The sequence below is a fragment of the Sapajus apella genome, unplaced genomic scaffold, assembly GCF_009761245.1.
Source record: "Sapajus apella isolate SASKATOON/1434 unplaced genomic scaffold, GSC_monkey_1.0 scaffold29, whole genome shotgun sequence".
NCBI classification, from domain to species: domain Eukaryota; kingdom Metazoa; phylum Chordata; class Mammalia; order Primates; family Cebidae; genus Sapajus; species Sapajus apella.
In genome coordinates this window covers 713,464-741,329 of record NW_022436969.1, presented here as the reverse complement: position 1 = coordinate 741,329, position 27,866 = coordinate 713,464, and the positions used below count along the sequence as shown (strand labels likewise).

The window sequence follows — 27,866 nt, the reverse complement described above, 5'->3', positions numbered from 1 at the left end:
TCCCATAAAAATTCTTAACTTAGATGCCTTGTAGGAATTGCAAAATTTATGTTTCCAGTTCTGAGCTCCTGATCTTCTCCACCTCAGAACCTTTTTCCCTTCCAATTAATGGCAACTCCATTCTTCATGTTGTTTGGGACAAAATCTCTGCAGATTTCTTTGGCCCCTCTTATATTCTAAATCAAATCTGTCAGTAAATCTTAGCAAATTTACCTTTAAAATATACCTGGAATCCACCCAATCCTCACCATCTCCATCAGTACTATCCTGGTCCAAACCACTGTTTCTCTCACCTGGATTATTCAAAAGGATCTCCTCATTGGTCTTTCTGCTGACAATACAACTCACTTGGGTCTATTTTCAAACCAGCAGCCAGATTGTCCCTGTTAATAAATAAGTTGGATCAAGACATTTCTCTACTCAAACTCTTCTGGAATTATTCCAAAATAAAAATATTTTTAAACATCTGCCCAGAAACTTCTCATCTCTTTTAAATGAAATCCAAAGTATTTCCAGCAGTCTACAGGACCAGGCAATCCATCACGGGTCTCTCCTACCCTCCCATCATGCCCCATGCTCCAGTCACCTTGGGCTCTTTGCTAATTGGTGAAGACACTGTCATGCTCCTGCTTGGGCCTTTCATTTCCACGTGGGATGATCTTCTTTCAGATAGCCATGCTGCTTTTTCCCTCACCTCCTTCAGGTTTTCACCCTTATGTCTCCTTCTCAGTGAGATCTGCTCTGAATGCCCTCATTGAAATTGCAGACCTCTGATTCCTTTCCAGAGCTTTTAGCCAAGAGCCTGGTTGACTTTATTGTGACCCTTTCCCCTAGTAGGTCTTTATTTCCTTCACAGACCAGAAACTCTTTTCTGTTTATCACAGTGATTTGGCCTAGTGTGTCAGCTTCCTACTTCATAAAGCTTTAGAACACAATACATGCCTTGAAGAGAAAACCGGAAGTACACGAAATCCCTCAAGCCTCTGACTTTGCCACTGCAGCCCCACACAATTGCTAAACACTCTGCTACTTTCTCTCTTCCCTAGCAGTGGCCTTCTGCTTTGGCTGAGCCTGAATTCTCAGCTTTCAGCCCGTGTTCAGTAGCTTCAAATGCTCCCTCAGAAAAGTGGTGCTAGAGTTGGTGTTCTCCTCTGTGGATTTTAATTTCTCTATTTCTTTTTGATTCTGAAACTCTCTGAGAGCTCTGAACAGATAAATTTGGTATTTTATCCAGAGCTTCTTGTTGGTCTTGGTGAGAACATTTGTCATCCTACCATCCTTCCCTCATATTTTATTAATTTTTCTTCTTTGGTCTGTCTCTCTGCATTAGTATGTAATTTTCACAATGTCTTATATTGGTCCCTGTTTTTAGTCTTTACAGTTGTGTCTATTACAGTGTGGGCTTTTGGTAAATATTTGTTGGATAACTATATATATGCACATATAGTTTATGCTATCTAACTACTTGTAATCTGTAGACTAATTATTAACAAATTATGATGTTACTTTGAGATAATAATATGTAAAATACTGGCTATAAACCTGAAATTTACACTAGGTCATCTGAAAAGGAATCCCATATAAAGGTCGTTAGCCTTCAGAATAACTGGGAAAGGAAGCATGAGAGTTTTATATAATTTCCAGTTGCAAGAAGTATATGAAAAACATTAATAAAACAGTGGTCATAAACGTGAGACTTAAACTAAAAATAACAAATCCTGTTGTTTCTAATTTTAGACATTGATTTGACAGTTAATCTGTATTTTATACAAAAGCTACGGTTCTATATTGTTTGTCCCTGAGGAAGCAACGGCAGTAATTAATTTGTTTAACTATGGGTTAATATTTTAGTAATCAGTTTTGGGAAAGCCAGCTAATAAATATGAGTAGCTACAGAGATGGATGGATATGCAGATACGTACATACATAAAGAGAGAGAGAGAGAGAGAGAGAGAGAGAGAGAGATAGATGTACAGATACAGATATCTTGATGGTGATCTTTTGTTTATTTTATTTAGCCAAAAAGGTGCTGGGAAGTCATTTTACAAAAGGCATGGATTTGCACAGAAGGAGACAGATGTTCTAGATCAGCAAGGAACAATCTTTCATGGTATTGTTAAAAGTAGATTTTTTTTAGAATAGTTGCTTAGAAATCTGAAGAATTTGAGCACTGCAGGCTGCCACCATGGGGTCATGAGCCAAAGATACTTATCCTCAAATGGAGAAAGAGGAGATTTAGGTGAAGAGCGTCGTTTTGGATATGTTGAGTTTAAGGTGTCTAATGACATGATGAGGGCAGTTATGTAAGTGGATAGAAGGGAAATCTGAACCAAAGACATAATATTTTAGTTCAGTCCAGATTTTGCCACCAATTAATTTCTGTGCATGTCTGTTTTTCTTGCCAAATAAGTTACAGAGTGAGGAAAAAACAGTTTGGGGTTTCTAAAGTTCTATCATTTTTAGACATTTGCACTCAGGGCTGGGCTCAGTGGCTCACGCCTGTAATCCCACCACTTTGGGAAGCCGAGGCAGGCAGATCATCTGAGGTCAGGAGTTTTAGACCAGCCTGACCTACATGGTGAAAACTCATCTCTACTAAAAATACAAAAATTAGCCAAGCGTGGTGGTGCACACCTGTAATCCCAATTACCTAGGAGGCTGAGGCAGGAGAATTGCTTGAACCCAGGAGACAGAGGTTGCAGTGAGCGGAGATTGTGCCATTGTACTCCAGGCTGGGAAACAGAGCGAGACTCCATCTCAGAAAAAAAAAAAAGGAAATTTGCACTCAGAATGGTGAATTTATTGCTCAATTTAGGAGACGAGATACTTCATACTTATAATCTGAATCTACCTTTCCAAAGTAGAAAGTAAGTTTTCTGTTCAACGAGGAAGGCATGTAGGGTTGGGTGAGACAGGCTTAAAATGGGTGACAAAAAATTAGAATAGCTTTGAATCAGTGACAGACATAGCCAAAAGACCTTGAGCAGATTATTGAGGAGTGCTGAGGGCACAGATAATGTTTTACATCATTTTTATTCATTTGTAGTGGTTTAAATATGTGTGATGTTGCACAGATTTACCTTTGCCCACCTATAGGAAGTATGTCTCCTTCAACACCAAAGCTTCTGAGACAAGGATTGGCTCTGTCCAAATTAAATAGACTTGAACTCTTACTTTTTCCTTTCCTTTCATTTTCTTTCTTTTCCTTACCTTTTCTCTTTCTTTCTCTTTATTTCTTTCCACTTTTGTTTCTTTATCTTTTCTTTCTTTCCTATTTACTTACCTTTCTCCTCCCTTCCTCTTTGTTCTTCCTTCCTTCCTTCCTCCTTCCTTCCTTCCTTCCTTCATGCCAGAAAATTACAAGTTGAAATGTCTTTAGGAGTGCATGCACCAACTAAGAGTAATCACATTAGAAAGAAAATTATAAACACAATAAAACTGCCTATAGGCTAGATTAAGCAAAAGATGACCAGTCTTAACCACTGCCGTATGTATACATGAAGAACTACTGAAATATTTTAAACATTGGCATGAGGAAGGTCAAATTTGGGACATTTCTTTCGATTGGAGAGGGACTGGAGGACAGGACCTCAGTTAAGAAACAACTGCAGATGTTTAACCAAGAATCCTGGGGCCCAGAACAAGGCTGTGAGCAGACTGTTTAGGTGCAAGAAACAGAGTCAGTGGTCTTTAATGAACAAAATCAATAGGGCCTGGAGATTCATCAGATCCAATCACTTCTCAAACATTAACTGAGCCACATACTTGTTTGTATTGCTAGCCTCTCCTTACCCTGAGCCCAATATCAGCAGATGTGCTTTCTCCAAAACAAAGTCAGTCAAACAAACCCAGTTCAAATATGTTAAGTCTTTTCTAGCCCCTTTATGGGCATTCTTAATACACAGCAATGCAACCATCTTTTTAAAAAATTTTTTATTTTATTTTTCCTTAAGTTATTGGGGTACAGGTGATATTTGGTTATATGAGTAAGTTCTTTAATGGTGATTTGTGGGATTTTGGTGCACCCACTTAAGCAGTATACACTGCACCATATTTGTAGTCTTTTATCCCTTGCCCCCCTCCCATTCTTCCCCCTCAAGTCTCCAAAGTCCATTGTATTATTCTTTCTTTTTTTTTTTTTGAGTTGGAGTCTCACTCTGTTACTCAGGCTGGACTGTAATGACATGATCTCAGTTCCCTGCAACCTCCGCCTCCCAGTTCAAGCAATTCTTGTGCCTCAGCCTCCTGAGTAGCTGGGATTACAGGTGCTCACCCAGCTAATTTGTTGTATTTATTGTAGAGATGGGGTTTCACCATGTTGGACAGGCTGGTCTCAAACTCCTAACCTCAGGTGATCTTCCTGCCTCGGCCTCCCAAAGTGCTGGATTACAGGCGTGAGCCACCGCACCCAGCCCATTGTATCATCCTTATGCCTTAAGGCAACCATCTGTGAAAGCCTTTCTTCAGTGGCTGACCTTCTCAATAGCCTTTATACAGTGTGTCGCTGCTTCTTGAAAATTTAAATGTGCCTCTTTGTGACTTCTCACTCTCTTCATTCTCAAGTCTCTTCACTTTTTTTTCCTCACTTCTTTCTTTCTTTCTCTTTCTTTCTTTCTTTCTTTCTTTCTTTCTTTCTTTCTTTCTTTCTTTCTTTCTTTCTTTCTTTCTTTCTTTTTTATAGGAAGCTAAACAAAAAGCAGTCCTGCCCTAAAGGAGCTTTTAGTATCTGGGGAAGGATTAAATGGATATTCGGTAATTACAAGGTGGGAGGCATTTGGTATGTTTCTTATTTCCAACTTAGAGACAGAAAGTACCTGCCTGAAATTCTCACAAATACTTCAAGGTCAAAATATCCCAAACTGGAGCCATTCTTTTTCCATAACAAAAGCTGCATTGTAGTTAATGATTTCATGATTCTCCCACTTACTCAGGAAGGGAACTAGGGAGTCACCCTAGACACTCTCTCTGGCTCCACCTCACAACCGTCAGTCTCCAGGTTACTGCTGTCTGCAGTCCCTCGCCTCCCATCTGCACCGCCTTAACCGGTCTCCCTGCGCTACAAAAGATGCTACCTCCTCCAATGCTACCTCTAAAATCCTGGCTTTCCACCTGTAGTTTTTGGACTCTCACGGTCCTTGTATGTTGGCTCATTTTGTTTCGCTTTTCGTCATTTTTTGTTTCTGTTTGATTTGAGAGTCCTTTCCTCTACTTCAACTCAAATGTCCCCTTCCACCTTGCTCAGGGAGCTGACCCCGGCTTTCCAATGTAGGAAAAAGCACTTGAACCTCTCGTGTGCACACAGTCTTTGCTATGTGCCTCTGTTATTGAAAATAACCAAAGCGTTGTCATTCATTAATTGATAAAGCTGTCTATTCTAAAGTGCATTAATTTCTTATTCTTCGTATGTGCAAAGAATTGCAGAATTCTGGAATGGATACATGGTTGGAGAGTTCACGGATGATATTGTTAGTAACGAAGATAGGGATAACAGGAAAGTGCTAGTTTGTGAGGTAGTTAAATAAATTGTTTTGGAAAATACTGAGTTTTCTGTGGGCAATCCAACTGGAAATAATAAGTAAGCAACATGAGCATGGAATTCGAAAGAGGCATTGGTCTGCACAAGCAAACTTGATAATTATTAGTATGTGGATAGAGCAATTCCAAATGAAAGCAATCCATCTATTTAACCCATTGATTCTTTTTTAAAACTCTTATTTTATTTTTAGTTGACAAATAATGATTGTATATATTTGTGGGGTGCAATGTGATGTATGATACATATATGCATTGTGGAATGATCAAACCAGACTAACATATCCATCATCTCAGATAGTTATATTTATTTGTAGTGTTAATCTATTAATTATTTTGATTTATTTTGTTTGTTTATTGTATGTAATTAAGGTATACAACATTGATGCTTTGACATACATAGAGAAATGATTACTACAGTCAAGTAAATTAACTTATTCATCACTTTCCATAGTTGCTGTGTGTGTGTGTGTGTTAAGAGCACCTAAAACCTACTCTCTTTGCAAAGTTTTAACAATATTATATCATTAACTAAAATCCTTGTGCTGCATACCAGATCTCTAGACTTCTAAATCCCACCTAGCTGCGAATCTGTACCATTTAGTCTACTTCTTCCCATTTCCTCCTCCTCCCCAACCTGTAACCACTGCTCTGCTTTGTTTCTGTGTGTTTGACTTTTGTTTTAGGTTCCACATGGAAGTGAGCTCCTACATTATTTTTCTGCCTGTGTCTGGCTAATTTCACTTAGCATAATGTACTCTGGGTTCACTGATGTTGCAGCAAATGGCAGTATTTCCTTCTCTTTAAATGCTGAATGATATTCCACTCTGAATGTGTATGTACACCATGATTAGTTTATCCATTCATTCATCAGTGGCCACTTAGCTTGTTTTCATATCTTGGCTATTGTGAATCATGCTGCAGTGAACATGGGAGTGCAGTTATCTCTACAAGGTGCTGATTTAATTTCTTTTGTATGTATATCCAGCATAGGAATTACTGGGTTGCATGATGGTTCTATTTCTAATTTTTTGGAGAAACATCACACTGTATTCTATAATAGCTGTACCAATTTACATTCTTAGAGTTTTGAGATTGGGTGGAAGACTGTTGTATTTTCCTTCTCAAAGAAATTTTATCAGCTAATGATCAAAATGAATATTGTTGAAAAATGTGAGTATGTGAAATATTTAACACAAATTTATAGGAAACATTTTTTAATGATTAAGTAGCTACAAACATCTTCTTTTATTGTATTGTGGAAATGAGAAGGTCATTCAAAGGAATGCTTTGGTGGTAATCATAGGTTAGATTTGCATTTAAATTTGTATGAAAACCTGGAAGTCTGATCTTGTTTAAGTGTGTCTTGGCCTCAATTTTCTTATTGTTAAATAGAAATAATAACAGCTAACCTTGGAAGTATGTTATTAATTTTTTTTTTGAAATGGAGTCTCACTCTGTTGCCAGGCTGGAGTGTAGAGACGTGATCTCATCTCATTGCAATCTCTGCCTCCCAGGCTTAAGTGATTCTTCTGCCTCAGCCTCCCAAGTAACTGGGATTACAGGCACCTGCCACCACACTCGGCTTTTTTTTTTTTTCCTTTGTATTTTTAGTAGAGGATTTCATGGCCAAGTTGGTATCAAACTCCTAATCTCAAGTGATCCACCTTCCTTGGACTCCCAAAGTGATGGGATTACAGGCATCAGCCACAGCACCTGGACTGTTATTAATATTTTAAAAGAGATGACATTTGTGAAAGCATTACACACTGCTTGCCCATAGTAGGTGCTCAGTAAATTTTATTAGCAAGCATTTATTGAGTTCTCTCCATGTGGCATTACAGTTCCAGGCACAAAGATCCCCACTCACATGGAACTAATACTCTGATGCAGGGAAGGGGTGGAAACCATAAACAATGAACACAAAAAGAAGCAAATTATATCCCAAATGGTAGCATAATTCATTTCACATTGAAAATTCACATAGTTCATGTAATCACAAACTTCAATGCCCTCAGGGACAGAAAAGTAATCAAAATATACGTCAGGTTGATTGAAAAGAGCAGCCCTTTTTTATTATTCTACTTTTCAGAAAAGATAATAATAGTACTAAAAATGTGTCTCTTTTTTCCTTCTTAAGTCTATCTTCAGAAAACCATTATACAAGTGTCATGATAAAACGGCAATTGACAGCCTTGCTGTCGGTGACATGAATGGCAAGCTGAAGAGGGCAGTAAGGGAAACCCCCTGTCACCTCTAGCCAACTGGTGGCCTTCAAAAATATGGATTCAGTGTCACCAGACTTTTCAGTTTTTCAAGATAAGTCACATATTTGCATTTGGGATGAAATGTTCTGATTTTTAATGTAGCAATGTATTCATAAATTCTTTCAATTGTAAAAGCCATCACCTTCCCCATATCACCCCCACCCCTCACCACTACAAATTTAGGATATATCTGGCCTGGTAATCAGGTTTTAATTTCTGAAAAAACTGAGGTTTAATTTATGTGACTTTTTGGTTTTTTTTTTTTTTTTTTTTTTGAGACAGAGGCTTGCTCTGTCACTCAGGCTGGAGTGCAGTGGTGCAATCTCAGCTCACTGCAACCTCTGCCTCCTGGGTTCAAGTGATTCTCTTGCCTTAGCCTCCCAAGTAGCTGGGATTACAAGCACCCACCACAACACCCTGCTGATTTTTGTATTTTTAGTAGAGACAGGATTTCACCTTGCAGGCTAGGCTGGTCTCGAACTCCTAATCTCATGATTCGCCTGCCTTGGCCTCCCAGAGTGCTGAGATTACTGGCATGAGCCACACTTGCCTGGCTTATGTGATTGTTAAAATAAGGTTTTGTTCTATTATATTTAACAAAACTTGACAATTAAAACACGTGTTTCTCCACTCTAAACACATAGTCTTTAACTATTATATAAGGAATAAATATTTGGCTACAAATAACATTGACCTGGGGCAGGGTTACACCAGTTAAGAATATTTACAGAATTTAGCCTAGATTACCTGGCATCATTATTAAATATCTTCCATAGTTATAATATCTTTGATTTTGTATAATTTTGTAAAATCAAAGTTATAATACTTTGATTTTGTAATCAAGTTGTTGTAACTATGCTACAACTCTGCTGTGTTATAACTATGCTATAACTCAGCTGTAAAACTGCATTTCTTACTCTCCCTTGCGGATAGGAATGGATGAGTTACTCAGTGCTCCCAAAGGTATATACTGGGCAGAAGTTGTTGAGGGGAGTCTCTGGAAGAGTGCTCTAAAAATAAGGGTTCCCCCTTTCTCTCTCTGATTATTTTTATTATTTTTTTTAATTATTCATTTTTGAGATGAAGTTTCGCTCTTGTTGCCCAGACTGGAGTGCAATGGTGTGATCTCAGCTCACTGCAACCTCCAACTCCCGGGTTCAAGCGATTCTCCTGACTTAGCCTCCTGAGTAAAGCTGGGATTACAGGCACTTGCCACCATGCCCAGCTAATTTTTTGTATTTTTATTAGAGATGGGGTTTCACCATGTTGGCCAGGCTGGTCTTGAACTCCCAACCTCAGGTGATCCACCCACCTCAGCCTCCCAAAGTCCTGGGATTAAGGTGTTAGCCACCATACCTGGCCTCTTTCTGTTTTAGATACAGATACAATGGTTGGACTTGCATTAGCCATCTTGAGACTATGAAACAATTGGTACAAAAGGTAGTTGGGCAGAGCCGGGGGCGGTGGCTCACGCCTATAATCCCAGCATTTTAGAAGGCCAAGGCGGGCAGATCACAAGGTCAAGAGATCGAGACCATCCTGGCCAACATGGTGAAACCCCATCTCTACCAAAATACAAAAATTAGCTGGGCGTGGTGGTGCGCACCTGTAGTCCCAGCTACTTGGGAGGCTGAGGTAGGAGAATTGCTTGAACCCAGGAGGTGGAAGTTGCAGTGAGCTGAGATCATGCCATTTCACTCTAGCCTGACGCCTAGTGACAGAGCAAGACTCAGTCTCAAAATAAATAAATAAATAAATAAAATAAAAATTAAATTAAATTAAAAACAGATAGTTGGACAGAAAAAGAGAAGCCTCCTAAGATATTGTTGCCATGAATAAGCCTTAATAACAGTCAAAGACTCTGAACTTGTTTAACATTAAATAAAAATAAACTTTTATCTTAAGCCACCCATTTCTGTTATTAGCAAACTAACGCAAGTCCTGGCTGATTCATTGAGATCACTAAGAACAAACAAGCAAACAAACAAAAAATCAACTTTTTATGTAGCCTACAACATGGAACAGCAGAATTTCACCTGTCAATTTGAATATGGAATCACCATTTTTCATATACAGCAAAACCATAAAATTATCTTTGTTCATACTGAATGCTCCATGATTTTCTGTTTAAGCTCACCTTTACTCATTCTTAAGTCTATTGAAGTAGGCATTAAGACAGTTTTGAATTGTGATGAACATTCATTGAATTAATTCATGGGAAAAAGTTTTATTTATTTTTATTTGCCTTTATTTTCATTAGCTGTAAAATGAGAACATACCTCAGGACAGAAGAATACAACCAAATATTAACTCTCTCAGACTTAAAGAATCACATCTATTAGATCTTTTTTTGTGTGTAGAAACACAAAAAAAGTGATGAAAATGGTGTCCTTAATTTAAAAATGAGTATATTCAGGGAAGGTATTTTATTTAAAAATTTAATTAGTGCAACAGCTAAATATTAAATGCCATAATAAACAAAACACCTGTCAAGCACAGTTATAAGGGAGAATACAATGATGCATACAACATTATTTCTATCTTAAAGAACACCATAGTTTGGTTTATAAATAACAAATTCTTTTTAGAGTTGAAGAATTGAGGTAAATGAGGTTCAATGACTTCATAAAAATCACACAGCAAGTTAATAGAAGAATCGCAGTCTCCTCACTCCTAATAATGGCTTTCTACAAAGTCAGGCTTCTGACTTTAATGTTTTTAATTTTTAGTTGAGATAGAGTCTCATTCTGTCACCCACGCTGGAGTGCAGTGGTACAATCATAGCTCACTGCTATGCCTGTGCTAAGTGCAGTGGTAATTTCTATCCCTACAAGTAAGGGGACCAATGAAATGACCCTCTTGTGTCATGTCAGGGCCACAAGAGGAACAGGGAGGCGTGTGTCTGTGTTGGCAAACTGAATTTTGGGAGTAAGCAAACTAAGCTACAAGTGCCTGTCCAGTTGGTAGGAAGGCAGATGTAAGAAAAACCACAGAGGAAAAACAGTCCTTGGCTTAGACAGAGCTGGAAGTGTAAACTGAAAAGATGGGAAAGTGTTCTGAGGGGGCTGGGGCTTTGGACCCGAATGCCAAGGGAACCAGCAAAGGCTGCGGCTGTTAATGTTGTAGCGGGGTTTGGTAGGGTAACTGTGTGGAGGGAGAGCTCTGGTTTTCATGGTGTTTGAGGAAGTGGGTGGTATCTATAAATATCCACTCACTTTCATTTACAAGATTTGGTATGAGCAGACAGGCCGAGGGGTCTGGAGGAGAGTCTGAGGAGCAAGGTGCGGGGGTGGCCAAGGGTAAATTGAGAGACAGAGTAAATGCCTATCTAGGCAAAATCTGCTGTTGACATTTTTTAAGGCTGCTCGTAATAAGGGAGGGCTTTAGGAAAAAGCATTTTTGAGGTCAAGAACAGAATAGTGAGTTGTGGAAGGGAGTATGGAAGATAGAAGGGTATAGGGGTTTGGTACAACCAGCTGGCTGGGAAGTACTATCTGACTGATGAGGCAGAGGTCTTTGGACTAGTCTGTAGAATTTGTCTCGTTTTTTGGACAGGTAAGATAGGGGAATTGTAAGGAGAGCTTGTAGGAATTAAAAGGCCATGTTGCAATAGATGAGTGATGACAGGCTTTAGGCCTTTTAAAGCCTGTTGTGGGATGGGGTACTGGTGCCGGGTGAGCTAAGGGTGGTCAGGTTTTAAGGGGATGATGAGGGGTCAGTGACTTGTAACAACGGATGGTGAGGTGGTGTCCTACACCCTAGGGTTAAGATGGGGGGCGCGTAAGGGGAGCTACTGAGGGAGGTACGGGTTTGGGGAGGAGGAGCAGACAGTTTCACCAGGATATCTTGGCCTAACAGAGGAACTGACCAGGTGCGGATGATTGGGAAGGCATGTGGAAAGGAGTGCTGGCCTAATTGACACCAGACTTGGGGACTTCGGAGAGGCCTGGAGGCCTTGCCATCAATTCCCACAACAGTTATGGAGGCCAAGGAGACAGGTCATTGAAAAGAAGGCAGCGTGGGGTGGGTGGCCCCCGTGTTGATTAAGAAGGAGATTACTTACCCTCCACTGTAAGAGTTACCCAAAGCTCGGCATCCGTGACGGTCCAGGGGGCCTCCGAGATGTTCGGGCAGCGTCAGTCTTCGACCACCAAGCTGGGGAGCCGCAACGTGAGTCAGACAGGCCAACTTTCCGTGGGGGCCCGTACAGATGGATCAGGGCTTAGGAGGAATCCGGGCTGCGGGCATTCCTTGGCCGAGAAGCCAGGCTTTCAGCATCTGAAGCAAGGCTTTCGGGGAGGAGGTCCTGAAAAGAGGGCTGGAGGCTGCAGGTTTGGAGGTCTGAAACTTCTGTGAGCTGAAGAAGAGGCTGGGCCCTGTCTTACAGCTCCAGGCAGGCATTTGTAATTCTGAAATTTGTTAACAGCTTGGCAGCTTCTTCTTGGTTATTAAATATCTTAAAGTTGAGGTTGATTAGTTCCTGTTGTGGGGTTTGAGGGCCAGATTCTAGTTTTTGAAGTTTTTTTCCTAATATAGGGGGCAGATGGGGTAATGAAGTGCATATTAAGTGTTCTCAGGGGTAAGAGTAGAAGTAAAGATGACATTTAAGTAAATCACTCCAGGCGAGACTATAGGACTGGGCTAAGTGTTGGAGGATCTGATAAAAAGGAGCCTAACCATGGGCCGATTGGGAAAGGTTGGATAAAGAGAAAGCAAAGTGTACCCTAACTGTGCCTTCGGCTCCAGCCACCTCTCGAAGGGGGATTGTTGGGCAGGGACAGACAGGTAGTCACAGGACTAAACTGTAAGCCTGATCGCCTTTGAGGTGGAGAGGTGACAGGAGGGGCATAAGGAGGTGAGTTGTGGGCAGAGGAAGAGGAGGAAGGCTGAGGGGATGGGTTAGATCCTGGATTAGGGCCTGGTTTGGACAGGCGGGGAGGAGAAAGGTTGGAAGGGTCGATGGACAAGGAGGATTCTGTGTCACCAGCAGAGGCAGGAGGGGCAGACAAAAGGGAGAGAAGGAGCAGAGATTAGGGAGGGATTGGAGTGTAAAAAAAATGCCTGGACTAGGGAATTTGAGACCATTTGCCCATTTTACCACATAAGTTGTCTAGATCCTGCAGGACAGAAAAATAGAAGGTTCTGTTTTCTGGCCATTTAGAGCCATTGTCCAATTTATATTGTGGCCAACCAGTATTGCAAAAGAAAATAAGATGCTTATGTTTTAGTTCAGGTAATAGCTGGAGAGGTTTGAGCTTTTTCAGAATGCAGGTTAAGGGAGAGGAGGGAGGAGTGGAGGGCCGGAGATTGCCCATAGTTTAAGAAGAGTGGAGGAGACAAAGAAAGTGACTGCATTACTAAGCAGCTTAGCAGGCATCCCAGACTAAACTTTGGTCTGAACCTGGGGTGAATCAGTCAAAGGGGGTATCCCCCTTTGACTGATTCATCGCCTATGAGTGCCAGTGACCAGAGTAGATGTCTCCACAATGATGAGTCTGTCCTCCCAGTTCTGTGACCCACATAGGATTTTTTCCAATCATGAACCTCATGGAAAGTCCTGTCTTTCTTGTCTCCATTGACAGGAAGAGAAAAATGAAACTGATGGGACAAGGAAGCTGACAGGTAGCGAGAAGGGCTAAAGAGAAGGGTTGGGGCAAACTGCTTACCTGATTTGAGGATGGTGAGTGGGTCTGTGGGCTGGTCTGATGAACCCAGGTCATAGGTAGTTCTCTTCACAGAGGCAGCACAAGGAGAACAGGGCCAGGGAGTTTGGTCCCCCTTAGGAGTTCCCCCATCCTGGGTTTCAGCACCAAATGTTAAAATGTGTGCTGAATGAAGAGACCCCTCCAAACATGCTTCGTGTGAGCAACATGGCTGTTTATTCACCCCGGTGTGGGCAAGCTGAGTCTGAAAAGAGAGTCAGTGGAGGGCAGACGGATAGGTGTTGATTTTATAGGTTTGGGGTAAACAGTGGAAAGTTACAGAAGTAACTTTAGCGTGATGTTTTTGCAAGCTGGGAGAGGGTCATAGGGTGTGGAGTCATGAGGTTGACCATGGTTGGTTATAAAGTCCATTGGCCTTATCAATTGGGGCAGGAATAAGGAACAATAGAGAATATCTTAAAGTTAAGTAGACACAGGGGTTGATCATTTCTTCCTCTTTTCATGGTCTTCCAGTTACTCTAGATTTTCCCAGGAACTCACCTGGAGTGTCCATGCAGGTTACAAAGGTTAACATGGTGTCCATGGGGCCATCAGTTGGTCTAAAAGACCTTACAGCGGAGCCAGCTTGTCCAGGAATTGTACTTCAAGAACCAGTGATCTTGAATTTTAGTATGGATCTCAAAGAGGTGGGAAATATCTTGGGTATAGGACAGTAGCACATCCCTTTTGCAGGATAGCTACTGTGGATGGAAGATCTTTAGAAATTTGGATTTTAAGAGAGATTTTGAACTATGCAAATATCATTAACCACTCAGTGCCAAATATTCTATATCTTTTAAGGGAGGCAAAGCCAAGTAAGGAAATCCTTTCATTTCCACTTTTGATTAGAGGGCTTCTTTTAGTTTTTCTTAAACGTTACCTGGTAGAAAATAACATTAATTTTAGGTAAATTAAAACTTCACTTATCTCAAATGAGGCCTTGAGATTATTTTTTTAGTATTAATAATTCCACGGTTTGTCATTTAAAAGTCTCTAGACATAGACAAATAGAATTCCACAGTTACGGGCATCAGCTTGTTGCACACTGACAATCAAATTTTTAAAATTTTGAAATCCTATGTATTCTCAGGCAAATGCAGACCACAGGAAAACCACACTTGTCTTTCATTGTTTTTTCCTCTGAAGTTAGGGAATAAACAACTGCTAACTCTGTGGATTGATTTGTTAAAGGATATTTTATTTCCATCCATCAAAAAATTTACTTTAAGGAATGAATATCTTAAAATAATAAAAGACTTAGCTTCATAAAATATATATTATGAAGGTACTTCACACATTTGTTTTAATAATGCTTCAAATACACTTAAATTTGTCTATTTAAAAGTAGTAATTTTGGCTTTGGTAGTAAGGATTTGAGGTAATATATATGTGATTTTTATTTTTTATGTAAACATTATTCTTTCGAAAAGTTTTGAAAAAGTATGCTAACTTAATTTTATTGGACCCTGTAAAATATGCAAGAATCTATCCATTCTTAGTAATGTTTTCTCCTACTAGACTTCTTTATTTTCTTTTTTCCTACAAACATAGAAAGACAAATGCAGTGTCTAGTCAAATGCAGCACTCCTTTGGATTTATTAGAAAAGCAAATAAAAGAGAGTAGAAAAATGCATCAGTATACATTGTTTGTTTCATTACTCTAATTTCATTTAGGTTTTTCAACTTGTACAGAACTTTCATAACTAGCATACAATAAAAAGGGAGTTAGCTTTTTTGCAATAATAAAAATATTTGGCTCTAAAACATCTATTTGGAGCATTTTCTCAATAACAGAGCATGTGACATTTTCTGACAGTAAACGTATGCATAGATGTCAAGTTTTATGAAATACTTTTAATAAATGCAGGAGGAAGCAGAAGTTCAGTAAGATTAGGAAATGCCTAATGAAGCTCACTTATAAAATTACATTGATTTTCACCTATCTTGGGTGTTCTCATGAGACTTTTTCACATGAAATATTTGAGATCTGAAACAAGATAAGAAAAATTTAACTCTATATCTTCCTCAATACCAATTTAATTCTAGAAAAAACATTCATAACTATTAACTTATTGACAATTAACTGACAATTAAGTTATATAAAATAAATCCATGAAATAAATCTTTTATTAACAAATGAAATTTGTAAGCAGTCTGATAGGGTTTCACAGATTTTATCAATCATACAATTAACATTTAATTTGGGGAGTAAACAGAGAATGAATCGAATTGCCTAAGTAAACCAAAAGACAGTCAAAGTTTCTCTGAGATAAACTTCAACGATATTCTGAAAATATTTTACATAACCAAAACTGTTTAATACATATTTATTTCGCATATTTTCTAATATTTTTTCTAATGTTTTTAGAATATCTTCTCTTGCTGACTGAGGTATCTACCTCTGGACATTAATTGTTACATTTTTAAATGTAGATACAAATTGTTCTTGGAGCAATTACAAATCATTAGCTGAAATTTAACTTATATATGTTTGTTTGTCTTCATATTTCTTTTATGCTTGCTTAATTATAGAAAAGAAAATGTATATCTGAACATAAAAGCACAATTAAAGTTAAGGTTTAGTTAATGATTTTTAATTGCTCCAGGAATATTTTGTACCTACATTCAAGAATGTGACTTATTATGATAAATGTCCAAATTTATATTTTAAATTTTTAGAATTTATATTATTATCAGAGCAACCTGTACATCAGAGAACAAAAATTGCATGACCGCAGAAATATTTTATAATGGCTATAAAAATTACATATTTTGGACACCTTATAAAGTAAAATCTGACTTATTAAAATTACTTCTTTCTTCTGATCTCATATTCAATTTCACATCAAGAAGTGCCTTTAATTTGGAACTGAGAATAAGAAGACTAGTCACAACATTTTTTTTTAAGCCACTCATTTTTAAAAATAGTTAACTAGTTAATAGATGTTGTGGTTTTTTTTTTTTTTTTTTTTGGATGAGAAATTTCCATACTCTTATTGTTTATAGATTTATAGAGCTTGCCACAAATAACTACGAAAATACTATATAAATATAAAGTTTCTTTTTAGATTAATAAAATATGCTATCCTATTAAAATGTTATACCTTCAAAATGATTTATGAATGTGTGTATTCATTTATTCAGCATTCCACAAATCTTTGGTAAGTGTTGCTGTAATAGATTTCAATTTTGTAACATATACATTCTAGTCCCTATTTCTGACTATTTTCTTAAAGTATCTATAAATTTAGACTGAGTCTTAAGTTTTAATACAGATGGTAATTCAACTTTGTGCATATTCAAGGTGTTACTCTCAGTATATCCGAGTTGCAGCCTAATGCCGTCAGGGCTAGCTTTCCAGATGCTTGGAAATGGCAGGTGACAGCCACAGATATGGCGGGCCTATTTCAAATTCAAGAGTGAATGCTTTTGCCAAGATATTTATATGTTTTAAATGTTACTAGTAAACCATACTGAGCAAACGAAATATATCTGTGAGCCTAACCCATGGACCTCAGGGTTGCAATTCTTTCATGGAAATCTTCTCATGCAATCTTTGTAAAATCTCTGCCCCTCACGTTTGCTGTGAGCTTGTTCTGGTCCTTATCTTTCCAATAATCCTAGAAGTTGGAGGAACCTCATAACGAATCCACATGGGCAGAGGTCCAAGGACTGAGCTCTGAAGGATCCTGAAAGGAAACAATGCTGGGAGCACTGCTCTGAGGAGTACCATAGTGTAAAAGAGAAATGAGCTTATTCACCAAACTGACGACCGCGCTGAAGAATACTTAAAAGCCCTTTTCAAACTACGCAAGTGGAGAGAATGCAGTTATCTGACACCAAAGGAAATATTTTCTAAGAACATAATTCTTCCCAATATTTTGAAGAAAATATTTAATTCATACATCTACAATGCAAATTCATCTTTCACTGGCCTCTGCAGCACCCAGCTCTCCCAAATGCTCTTCCATAGCACAAAAAGTAACATCAGTTTTCAAATACAGGGTGCAAGAAAGTGTACAATACAGTCCTGAAAGGGGCAATATACACATGCATATAAAAGAAAATTAGCAAACACAACCTTGATTTCTAGAGAACATAGACGTTATACCAGACAAGGAGAATTTAGGGAAGTCTCATATTTATAGTACCCTTACCTATACACGATGAAGTTTACCTCCATAAACAAAAACATTAGCAGATGCTGCTATCATTCTGCATGCAATAAACTCCTACTTATTCAGCTGTGGATGTTATGCTACTAAAAGGCACATTTATTTCTTGACACATGTCTTTGCTAATGTCCTAAATTTGGGTTCCAGGTGATCTAGAAACTCCAGTCCCTCTTCTTCCTGACGATCGCTGCAGCAGCCTACTGAGCCGGCCAGAGAACCTTTGCCTTCATAGTTATACGAACGAACGTAGTCTTCACAATGTTTATGCTCCTCGTCTTGTCCACACAAATACACCTTCTGTATCAAAAAAGAGCACATTTTATTATTTTTTTAAAAACACCTAAATATATTAGCAGAAAAATGATGTCTTTGATTTACCTTTTACTGTTTAATTTTTAATCAGAGTGTGTCCTCTAATGGATTCCTATATATAAAAAATGCACAGGATTGGTCTGTATTATATTCACTCTTAAAATATAGCAAATAAATAAATGCTTCTAGTGAGTACATTTATAAAAATTAAGACTACACATATATCACACAACTAATTTATTATTTCCCATTTGAACATAAGACATGTATATTTGAAATTTTACTCTGTAGCTTCTTCACATATTTGAAGAAAACCAATATAGGCTATGATTCTTATGTTTATACACTATTATATAACTGTAATCGTGTAATATATTAAACTGGCTAATATCAAACCTATACTGATTAATTTGAATATAAAACAAAACAAGGAACTAAAACTCAAAAGCTCAACAATGTATCTGGTTGATTTTGATAGCCAGGACTTTATAACCACACAAAGAACTCAAGCACACTGAAAAATGTTTATAATTTATTATCCATTTATTCATCTATAATAAATATTTCATTCCAGGTAGTTTTTCTGTTAATTTTTAGGGAAGAGGCTATCAACCTTTTATCCTTTGTAACACATCTACATATGACACTCCTAAAGTTTTGTGAACTGTATTTTAAAAGGTGAATTTTCAAAGATAATTTTTTTTCTTTGGGTTTAAACCAGACATTCACATCTATGATAATTCAACATTTAAAAGATGTTGAATTTCAGGCATATGAGGAGTAAAACTTTTGGGAAATTCCTATTTATAACTAGCATTTAACTTCCATTTGATATGACCTCGAAGACAGTGGAACTTACTTCACCAAGTCGAGGCTGGGTGAAACTCTGCCAGTCCGTGTACGTGTATCTGCCGGTATCTCCCTGCCCCACTCCCTTGACAGACTCCAAAGTCTGATGTCCACCTCCTTTGTTGGAATCCAAAGTGTAACCTCCTTTGACCATCTCAAAACTTTGCTGTGTTTTGATTCCCTGGCCACCAACAGTACCAACAGACATGCTTGTGTCACAAATGTTGGAGGTCTGCATGGGGAGTCTAATATTTGCTTCCTAAAAGAAAAGGTAAAGTGATAAAGTGAATTTGAAAAATGGAAATTAACAATTCGTTTTTATTTTTTTCCACCATAGGCAAATCACTTGCCTGCTGTGCCTCTCTGTTCCTCATACATAAAATCAGAAGAATAGTATCATAGGTGTGATGGGCTGCATTGAGTCCCCTAAAAATTCATACGTCCTAACCCTCAGTAACTCAGAATGTGAACTTATTTGGAAATAGGGTCATTGTAGATATAATTAGTTCAGATAAGGTTATATGGGATTAGGGTGCGCCCCTAAGCTAATATGACCAACATCCTTATAAAAAGGGGAAATTTGAACACAGACATGCACACAGGGAGAATGCCATGTGAAGATTTGATTTACACTGCCACAAGCCAGGGAATTGCCAGAAGCTAGGAGACAATCCCGGAACAGATCCCTCTGCAGTTCCTTCAGAGGGAGCATGGACCTGCCAACACCTTGATCTCTGATTTCTAGTCTCCAGATTTGTGAAACAATACTTGTCTGTTGTTTAAGTCACTCAGTTTGTTGTGACAGCCCTAGCCCTGTAGAATTGGGAGGTTGCAATGATTTAAAACATTGAGGCCACTTGAAATTCTGCTTAGCTTAGCAAGTGCTCAATAAACATGAGTGATATTATCATTGACATTGTTGTGTTATAATCCATCATTACTGATTCACCATATAATTCAAAGGAATGAAATCTGATTTACCGTTACTTCTTCTCCAGGTCCTTCAGTATTTGATACAATTAAATTTTGCTGGGCTATGTCTTCTGGAAAACATTTCTTGACTGTTTTCTTAGCAGTGACACAGAAACATGTAAACAGAATACCTAAAAAAAAAAAAATCAAAGTAAAACAGACATTAAATCATTTGATTACATGATTTTTTAAAGTTTTCTTGCATATGTTTTAAAAAATTCATTCCATAAATTGAGCTCTTTGGGTCACAAGATTTAAAAACAGAATATTTTAAAATGTATTTATACTACTTGTAGCTTAGAAAGATGAATAATAGCTCTCTTCCCATGTCCAAAATTGACTTGTATGTATCTTTTATTTCCTCAACATTGAAATGGAAACTTTAGCTAACTGAAATTTAAGATAGCATCATTAGTAGGTAAAATCATACAGAACACACTTAGAATAACAAAACAAAGAACGTGAGGCATAAATACAAACAAGAAAGGCAATTACATAAAATTGATGTCCAGTTTTGAAAGTGTGTGCCAACTAATACAGTGATAAGGGGAATATCCAGTTTAATCTGAAACTCAAATCAATGAATTAGGATACAGTAAAGATTATAGATTATTTGTATATGCAAATGGGTTCTTTGGAGTCAGAGAGAGACAGAGAAAGAAAAAGAAATGGAAAGAAAGAGAGAGTGAAAAAGGCAGGCTTAATTAATTGTGGGCAATGTTTCTATTACTTTTGCACCTCCAAATAGCAGTTTGCAGAATGCAAAATCTTAGCATCTTTGCATGTATTACATTTCCTCAGTGCCTCATATGACCATTTTCCACTCATGGAAGTCTTATGATGATGCTAAATCACTTCATTATGGAATAAAAATATCTGAGCAAATTTTGGAATACCTCTGTTTTCACAAATTCTTTTTGTATGTTTGTATTCCCTAAATAAACTTGGCTGGTTAAAAGTCTATATTATTTTGTATGGAGAGAATCTTAATACTTTTATCCAGTCTCTTCATTTTACATACAGAAAAATGAGTTCAAGAAAGAGGAAATAATTTACCCAATGATTCACAGATAATTATTGAAGGACTAAGGCTACCACCTCTGAAACTTACTTTAAATTTAATCTGCTATTACTGATGTGTTTCTTCTATCACTCAGAGCCCCAAGACATAAAATAGATACAATACTTTTAAAAGAACACATTTGCCAAAGGCTATTTATTAATATAAAAAACTGCCATGTTTAAAAAAGTATTAGATAAAATTTAAGCTAACACATTCTAGATAATGATACTTAATATACTTACATAATAACAATACAGAACCCAACACCATAGCAAGAATAGCCCATCTTCCAAGTATTACATTTGGTCTAACGTCTCTTAGATTTTTAGCAGGCAGGTTACACTCAGATGAAACTGAACAGTCACATACTCTCACTGATAACTCATGTGTTGCAACTAAACCATGTCTGTCTTTTATCTTGATAGGCACAAAATAATTGTTATAAGCTAGATTTTGTCGTTGACGAAGAATGGCAGTTTTACCTAGGGGAAAAAAAACAGAGAAAATATATACAGACAGGATGTTTAGTTAGCAATGTTATTCTACTTGATATTCTCAGTGGGCAGGAATCAATTTAGAATAATAACTCTAATTTTTTATTTTTTTTTTAATTTTTATTTCCCAGAAGAGCCAGAAAAATAATTGATGTAGCTTTATGTTGATATTAGACTAATCTACACTTACCATATTACTCAAATGTTAATTTAAATGGGACTTATATGTTTTCTTAAAAGATTTTCAGAACAAGAGTCTAAGCTTATCATAACGACATTAATTTGTTTTTTTTAAAAAAACAAACAAGGTGGTGTTGTTTTTAGGATCAATAAAATAATTTCTTAAAATTAATATGTATTTATTATGATAAACTAAGGTGAAAGGACCATTACCTGTCTGAAGTCCCTATTGATTATAAAATTTAGCATAATTACATACCATCCTTTTCTTCTATAACCCAGTTTTTGCTGGCAGAATCATCCAGAAGGAATTGAAAAGGTGGTCCATTTTCAGGCCCATCTGGATCTACAGGTTCCAGAACAGCAAAATCCTTATTATTCTGACAAATGGTCACGTCTTTATTAATTTGTGGTGGATGATCATTTTTATCAGTCAAAGAAACTACTAATGTTCCAGTGCAAGATCGGCCAACTAAGACAAATTAAAAATAGGTTATTTCTTCACATGAAAATGCATTTCTATTAAACAATTTATAAAATACACAGTTGACATCTGCTTTCTACTAGCTGTCTGAGCTTGAGTTTGCACACATGCTTCCTGGATAACAGACACCAAGACTACAAAATAGGGACATGTCACTGTTCCTTGAAGTCTGGGGCTGGATCAGATAATTTCTTCAGGTGCTTTTCAAAACTAAATGGTATGGGATTATGAGGAAGGTCACCAAAAAATAACCTGTTGAAATAAAATTGATGTCTTACATCCTTCTTTGTGAGGAGCATCTATTCATCCTTAGAATACAAACACTTTACATTTGGTTATCAATCACTTTCTCAGCTTCTCCGTCACATCATATACTTTTTGCCCAAACCTTGAAAACTTCTCTAGAAATGCACTAGGTGTTCTCCTTCCTGTCTGCTTTGTAGCTTTTGGTTGCCACTCCTAGGAATACTTTTCTCCTCTTCTTTGCCAGGTAAAATACTATTATCTTCAAGAATCTACTCAAATGTCACCTCCTCATGAAATCTATGACTTGCACAGACAATGGTAGTCATATTCCAGTATTTTCTCAGAACTCTTTGCTAATACCTTGGCTCACACACTAAACTGCAAACATGTTAATAACACAGTAAGTTGTATTCACCTTGAGAGCCTGGGGATTTGCCCAGTATTTCCCAGCTCACTATAACTTTATCCTAACACACTGAACATAATGCAGTTCCTAGTTTTATACTTGAAAACATTTAATTGAATACGCACGAAAAGTAAGTTTTCATCTCTGCCCTAATGCAAATCATATGTTCTTGACAATAGGAACTGTCTTGTACTCATCTGTTGATTGCCACTAAGACTTCACACACAGTATTTTTAGTGAAAATAGTGCCCATTATTTGTGCTTAAGAGATAATGAAGTTCAGAAACATGTCAAATTCCACCATTTGCAAAAGAATAATAAACTACAATAAATGATAAGATATCCTAATTGAAATAAACAGAAAGATAATTGATGCAGTTTTTCATGTTTTTGTTTTAAATACTGATCCACACTTTGAAACATGTATGTTGAATTTCTCATGAAGACTACTATAATTCCTATGCAAATATAATTCATTTTGTTTTTTAGTTTTAAATAACCCTAAGTCATATCATGCAGTGTATTTCAGGAAAATTGTTTTCTGTTGAATAACTACATAATTAATTTATTCAGTGACTTTTAAACTAAAGTAATCACTATTTATGCCTATTTTAAAACTATCTGAACATGTTTAAAATATTCAGAAATAAAAAGGAGATGTAGCTATTAGAAGAATAAATGTGCAATAGCATATAAATACTTTAAGACTGCCAGAAAATAGCAAATAAAGTTGAATATAAGTAACAACTTTAAAATCAGCAAACTAGCAAAGAAATGAATAAGGTGGAAAAGAGGTCTTTATAAAATAAAAAATTTAGTTACATACACTACACATGAGTTGACATATGTGCTATAATTTCACCTCTTAAAATTTAAGCAGAAAACCTTTCTCTTTATGGAAAAATTGTGAGAAACCACACTTTAAAAATCCAATAAAAATGTGGTAATTATAGGAAGGAAAATTAAGCATCATTTAATCACATATTCAACCAAAATTTATCCCATAACTTATTATTTTCTATTCCAGTCTCTGTTTTAAGCATGTTGATAAAAACAGAATGAAAGATGCCTGAAACTATTTACATGGAAGGCAATCAAAGCCAAAGCTGAGAGGGTCTTAGAACAGGGGTGTCCAATCTTTTGGCTTCCCTGGGCCACACTGAAAAAAAAAGAATTGTCTTGGGCCACATATAAAATACACAACCACCAATGATAACTGATAAGCTAAAAAATATATATATTGAAAGCAAATCTCATAATGTTTTAAGAATGTTTATGAATTTTTGTTGGGCCTCATTCAAAGCCCTGCTGTGCTGCATGCTGCCTGCAGGCCACAGGTTGGACAAACTTGTCTTAGAAGATATCAAAAATTATAAGAGGTTGATGGTAAGCTTTTATTTTACCCCTGGGAAGAGGTAAACAGCCAAAAATAAGCAAATACTGATAATAGCTGAGCATGGTGAAAGATCATTGGGTATGCTTATCTACTTCTAAACCTTACTTTAAATTAAGCATATAAGCAAATGTCGAGTGTAAATGAGTAAGAAACATTGCAATCACAGAGCTAGAAAGTACATGACATGTTGGATTAACTAAAAATCTTCATAACACGTCAACAGCAATGCTGAAAAGCAGTAGTTTTTTACTGCTACTCAAATGTTTTAATCACTAGAATCGCTGCATTATAAATCAGCCTACTCCATAAAATTTAAAATTAATGGTTAAAATATTTAAATTTTTTCTTATTAAGCTATAGTATGCCTCCTAATAATCTCCTACAATTTGTTCATGTTCTTTTGGGACAATTTGTTCGTGTTCTTACATGCAAAATGTTTACCACTTCTACATGACAACTTAATATATTTGTTCTCTTAAGAAAATCCTTTTTACAGAAGCAAAAAATAAAGGAGCATTTAGTAAATGTTTGATCTCAATTTTCTACATTAAAACCAGTTTTTCCAAGTGCTAACTATGCCCCTAGAATTGCAAAGCTCTTCGTAGTGAAATTTATAACCTGGAAATTCATAGAACTCTCAAACAACAAAGGAATGACAAATATCAGCACCTGCGTTTGCATATGTGTACCAAATTTTCTGCCAGACACTTCAAAACAGATGGTTTACCAAAGAAAAAGGGTCCTTATAGAAAATTGAACTCATAATTAATCTAGTTAGGGAAACAGAATATACATGAGAAACAATGAAAGCAAACTTTTCTACAGAAGTCACACCATATATGATAATTGTTATTCCCAGTTCAAAAGGTATTTAGAGAAAAACTGAATCAAGACTAATGGAAACAATACAAAAGTTGTCATTGTCATTTATTTAAGAAATTAAGGGACCTGAATTTCAGACAGGAGGAGCAATGCTATTCTAGATGGAAAGTATGTAAAAGTGCTGTCTAGACTGACAGCAGGGATATCAGCCTGACTGACAAAGGATTGACACAAGAAAGTAAGCTGGAGTCTAAGAAAGCTAGAAGAATACCTAGATCATCATCCAGAAATATTCATGAGCATCAGAGACAAATGTGTGTGTGCCTGTGTGTGTGTGCGTGTGTGTGTGTGTGTGTGTGTGTGTGTGTGTGCCTGTGTGTCTTAAAGTTTGAAGAAACAAACTCCTTCATATCACTATACAGTTTTTCATTAAAGTTTGTAACGGCCTTATCTTTACTTTTTCTTAAGCACGCCCCAGTTATCTATGGCTCTGGAACATAGGTTTGTTCAAGTTTGCCTTTTATTTTCTTACACTATGATCACTGTGCCCACAGACGTGGTCTTTTAGCACCAAAAGACAAAGTTAATTTTTAACTATTTTGTTCTCCATTATTTTCTTCTCTCTAAATAGTATTTTATTTTTTAAAAATTAGGCCTCTGCATTTCTGTAATCTCTTCTCTTTCATCCTTTAACCTGAACAGCTCTTAATTGATCTCCACTTCTGATAATATCCTTACATTCTTTATGAGGAAAGTTCTCACACCATAGAATCTCTTGTGAAAATATAATAATTCTATAATTGATACCATGTGAGAATTTGGTCTTATCTTCGCATTCTTATTTTCCATGGCAACATGTCTAATACTTTGAACTTAATAGACAAACCAACACTTGGGAAATAAATGAGTAAATATAAGCTCTCCTTTGCCAGGATAGAAAAAAGTAGGGGTATAATATCTGAGAATACATTGTTCGCATTTTGTTATAAAAAATCAAAACAAATAAACAGGCATGAACATTTTCACTACTGCCAACTTGTGTTAATTACCATGAAATTGGATATGTATTTATTAATACTTTCACCCATTCCTTCTAAAGAAATACAATAGACACAGAAAAAAAACCTATAGCATTGCTGTATCAGCTAATTTGTTTCAAACAACCAGCATATGCAGATAAAAAGAGTGGAAACTTTCTTGGATTAGGCAGGTAGTCAAAAGAATAGGCTATGTTATACAAGCCCAAATTCATTTATCTCTATTATTTATGGCAATTTGCCAAAATTTATGGTAAATTTGCCACCAATGTGATAAAATGAAATAGTGTGACTTATACTTACATTCTTATCATCCTCTTTTAATACCTTTTCAGTATTTTTATGATGTATACATTAGCACAGTAGTACATGTATATAAATACATATGATAGCAAACATTTAAAAACATTTATAAATACATATTTAAACATACTAACAAGTGGTTTACTGACAGAAATTTGTATATTCAAAAGAATTTCCAGGTCACAACTTTACTATATTTGGAGGACATTCTTTACAGAATTGATTCCAAAATTGGCCTTGGTAAAAGATCGCAAACCACCAAAAAAGACTTAAGTCATTATTTGACTATTCCTTCATAAAATAGGATAAATTATTTGTTCTCCATTAAGAGAAGCTCAGAAGAAATTTAGTTTGAATCCAACTGTTTGAGATGTGTTGAACCCTATCAGCAAGTTCAAATCATAATGTATCTAAACCTGCACTTCTGAAAAAAAAAGATGATCCTAGTATGCCACCACTGCCTTAGCAGAAATTAATAATATGGATTGTCTTTGAAACCATAGACTTTAATTTTAATTGTGATGTAATTACATTTAAATTTACTCTGATGTAATTAAGCCTTAGACTGGCCATTCTCTACTTCACAGCTTTGCATTATAGATACACTGGAGTTTAAACTGGGTGTTTTCCAATAACATCAACAATAATAATGCAAACATTGTTTGAATTATATTTTGTCTAGAAATAAACAGATTTCACCCCAAGGTTTCCTTAAAAATGTATCCTAAATTTATATTTTATTTGCAGAAAATGGCACTTACCTGCATCCACTGCAACAACTGAAATATTATATTGGTTGTTTTTTACAAATTTGGATTCTCTGTCAAGTACTTTAACAGTTCTCAAGTCGCCAGTGTGTTCATTAATTTCAAACCAGTTATCTTCATCCCCTAACTTCCTGTACCTAATTTTTAGAAATCAAATATAAATGGTCAAATCAAAGAAGGGACATCATCTTAAAATCTGTTCTTTTGAAAAATACATAAAACATTCCTAACTTTAAAATCAATTTACATCACAATTAAAATTAAGGAGCTTTTTGAAAAGTACATCACCTTAAGCCTTCACCACTGCGTGTTTCTGGGTCTAATGCCTTGTATCCAAGGAGTTCTTGGCCAGCTGGGAAGCCATCTTCACTCTGGATAACTTTCACTGGTGGGTGGCATTCCGGGCCCTCATCCCTGTCTTTAATTTTGACGGTGACAGTTGTAGTGCACATTGTAGGAGTTTGTGAGTTTGCTGCTTTAGAGAATTGTGCTTCGTTAACTACACCAACTTGCAAAATGACTTGCCGACTGACTTCATAGTTCAATGGCTGTTAAATAAGCATACTTTAATAAGTCAACATGTAACATTATATATAAGACTTCTAATTTCAAATTTTTCTACAAAGGAATATCATTTTTACATTTAAAATGTAACCTAAAGTTAGGGCTAACACAGTTAAAGACTAATAATTAGCTTCCTAAAGTGACAAACATTGCCAAATGCAAAATTGTTAATTCTCAGATTCGACTCATTTTTCTTCTCGTTTTCCTTTTGGAAGATCTTGCCTTCAGCCTTTTTTGTTTTAAGCTTAAATATTAATAGAAATGTAAGATAAGTGTGTGAAAAAAATCAAATTAT

General features: G+C 36.5%; 1 protein-coding gene across 2 annotated transcripts in view; it reads right to left on the bottom strand.

Moving 5' to 3' along the window:
- Positions 1 to 15,335: 15,335 nt before the first annotated feature.
- DSC1 (desmocollin 1) overlaps positions 15,336 to 27,866 on the bottom strand; it is a 29,462-nt gene continuing 16,931 nt past the window's right edge. The window contains exons 10-17 of one of the 2 annotated variants that reach the window (XM_032293121.1): positions 27,296 to 27,555; positions 27,002 to 27,144; positions 21,806 to 22,018; positions 21,115 to 21,354; positions 19,819 to 19,940; positions 18,848 to 19,096; positions 18,055 to 18,100; positions 15,336 to 17,973 (exon numbers count right to left, since the gene is read on the bottom strand). In XM_032293121.1, coding sequence (XP_032149012.1) covers positions 18,065 to 18,100; positions 18,848 to 19,096; positions 19,819 to 19,940; positions 21,115 to 21,354; positions 21,806 to 22,018; positions 27,002 to 27,144; positions 27,296 to 27,555 — 1,263 coding nt within the window. In that variant the 3' untranslated portion in view covers positions 15,336 to 17,973; positions 18,055 to 18,064. The remainder of the gene's footprint in view (positions 17,974 to 18,054; positions 18,101 to 18,847; positions 19,097 to 19,818; positions 19,941 to 21,114; positions 21,355 to 21,805; positions 22,019 to 27,001; positions 27,145 to 27,295; positions 27,556 to 27,866) is intronic. The other variant, XM_032293120.1, reaches the window with a different exon arrangement.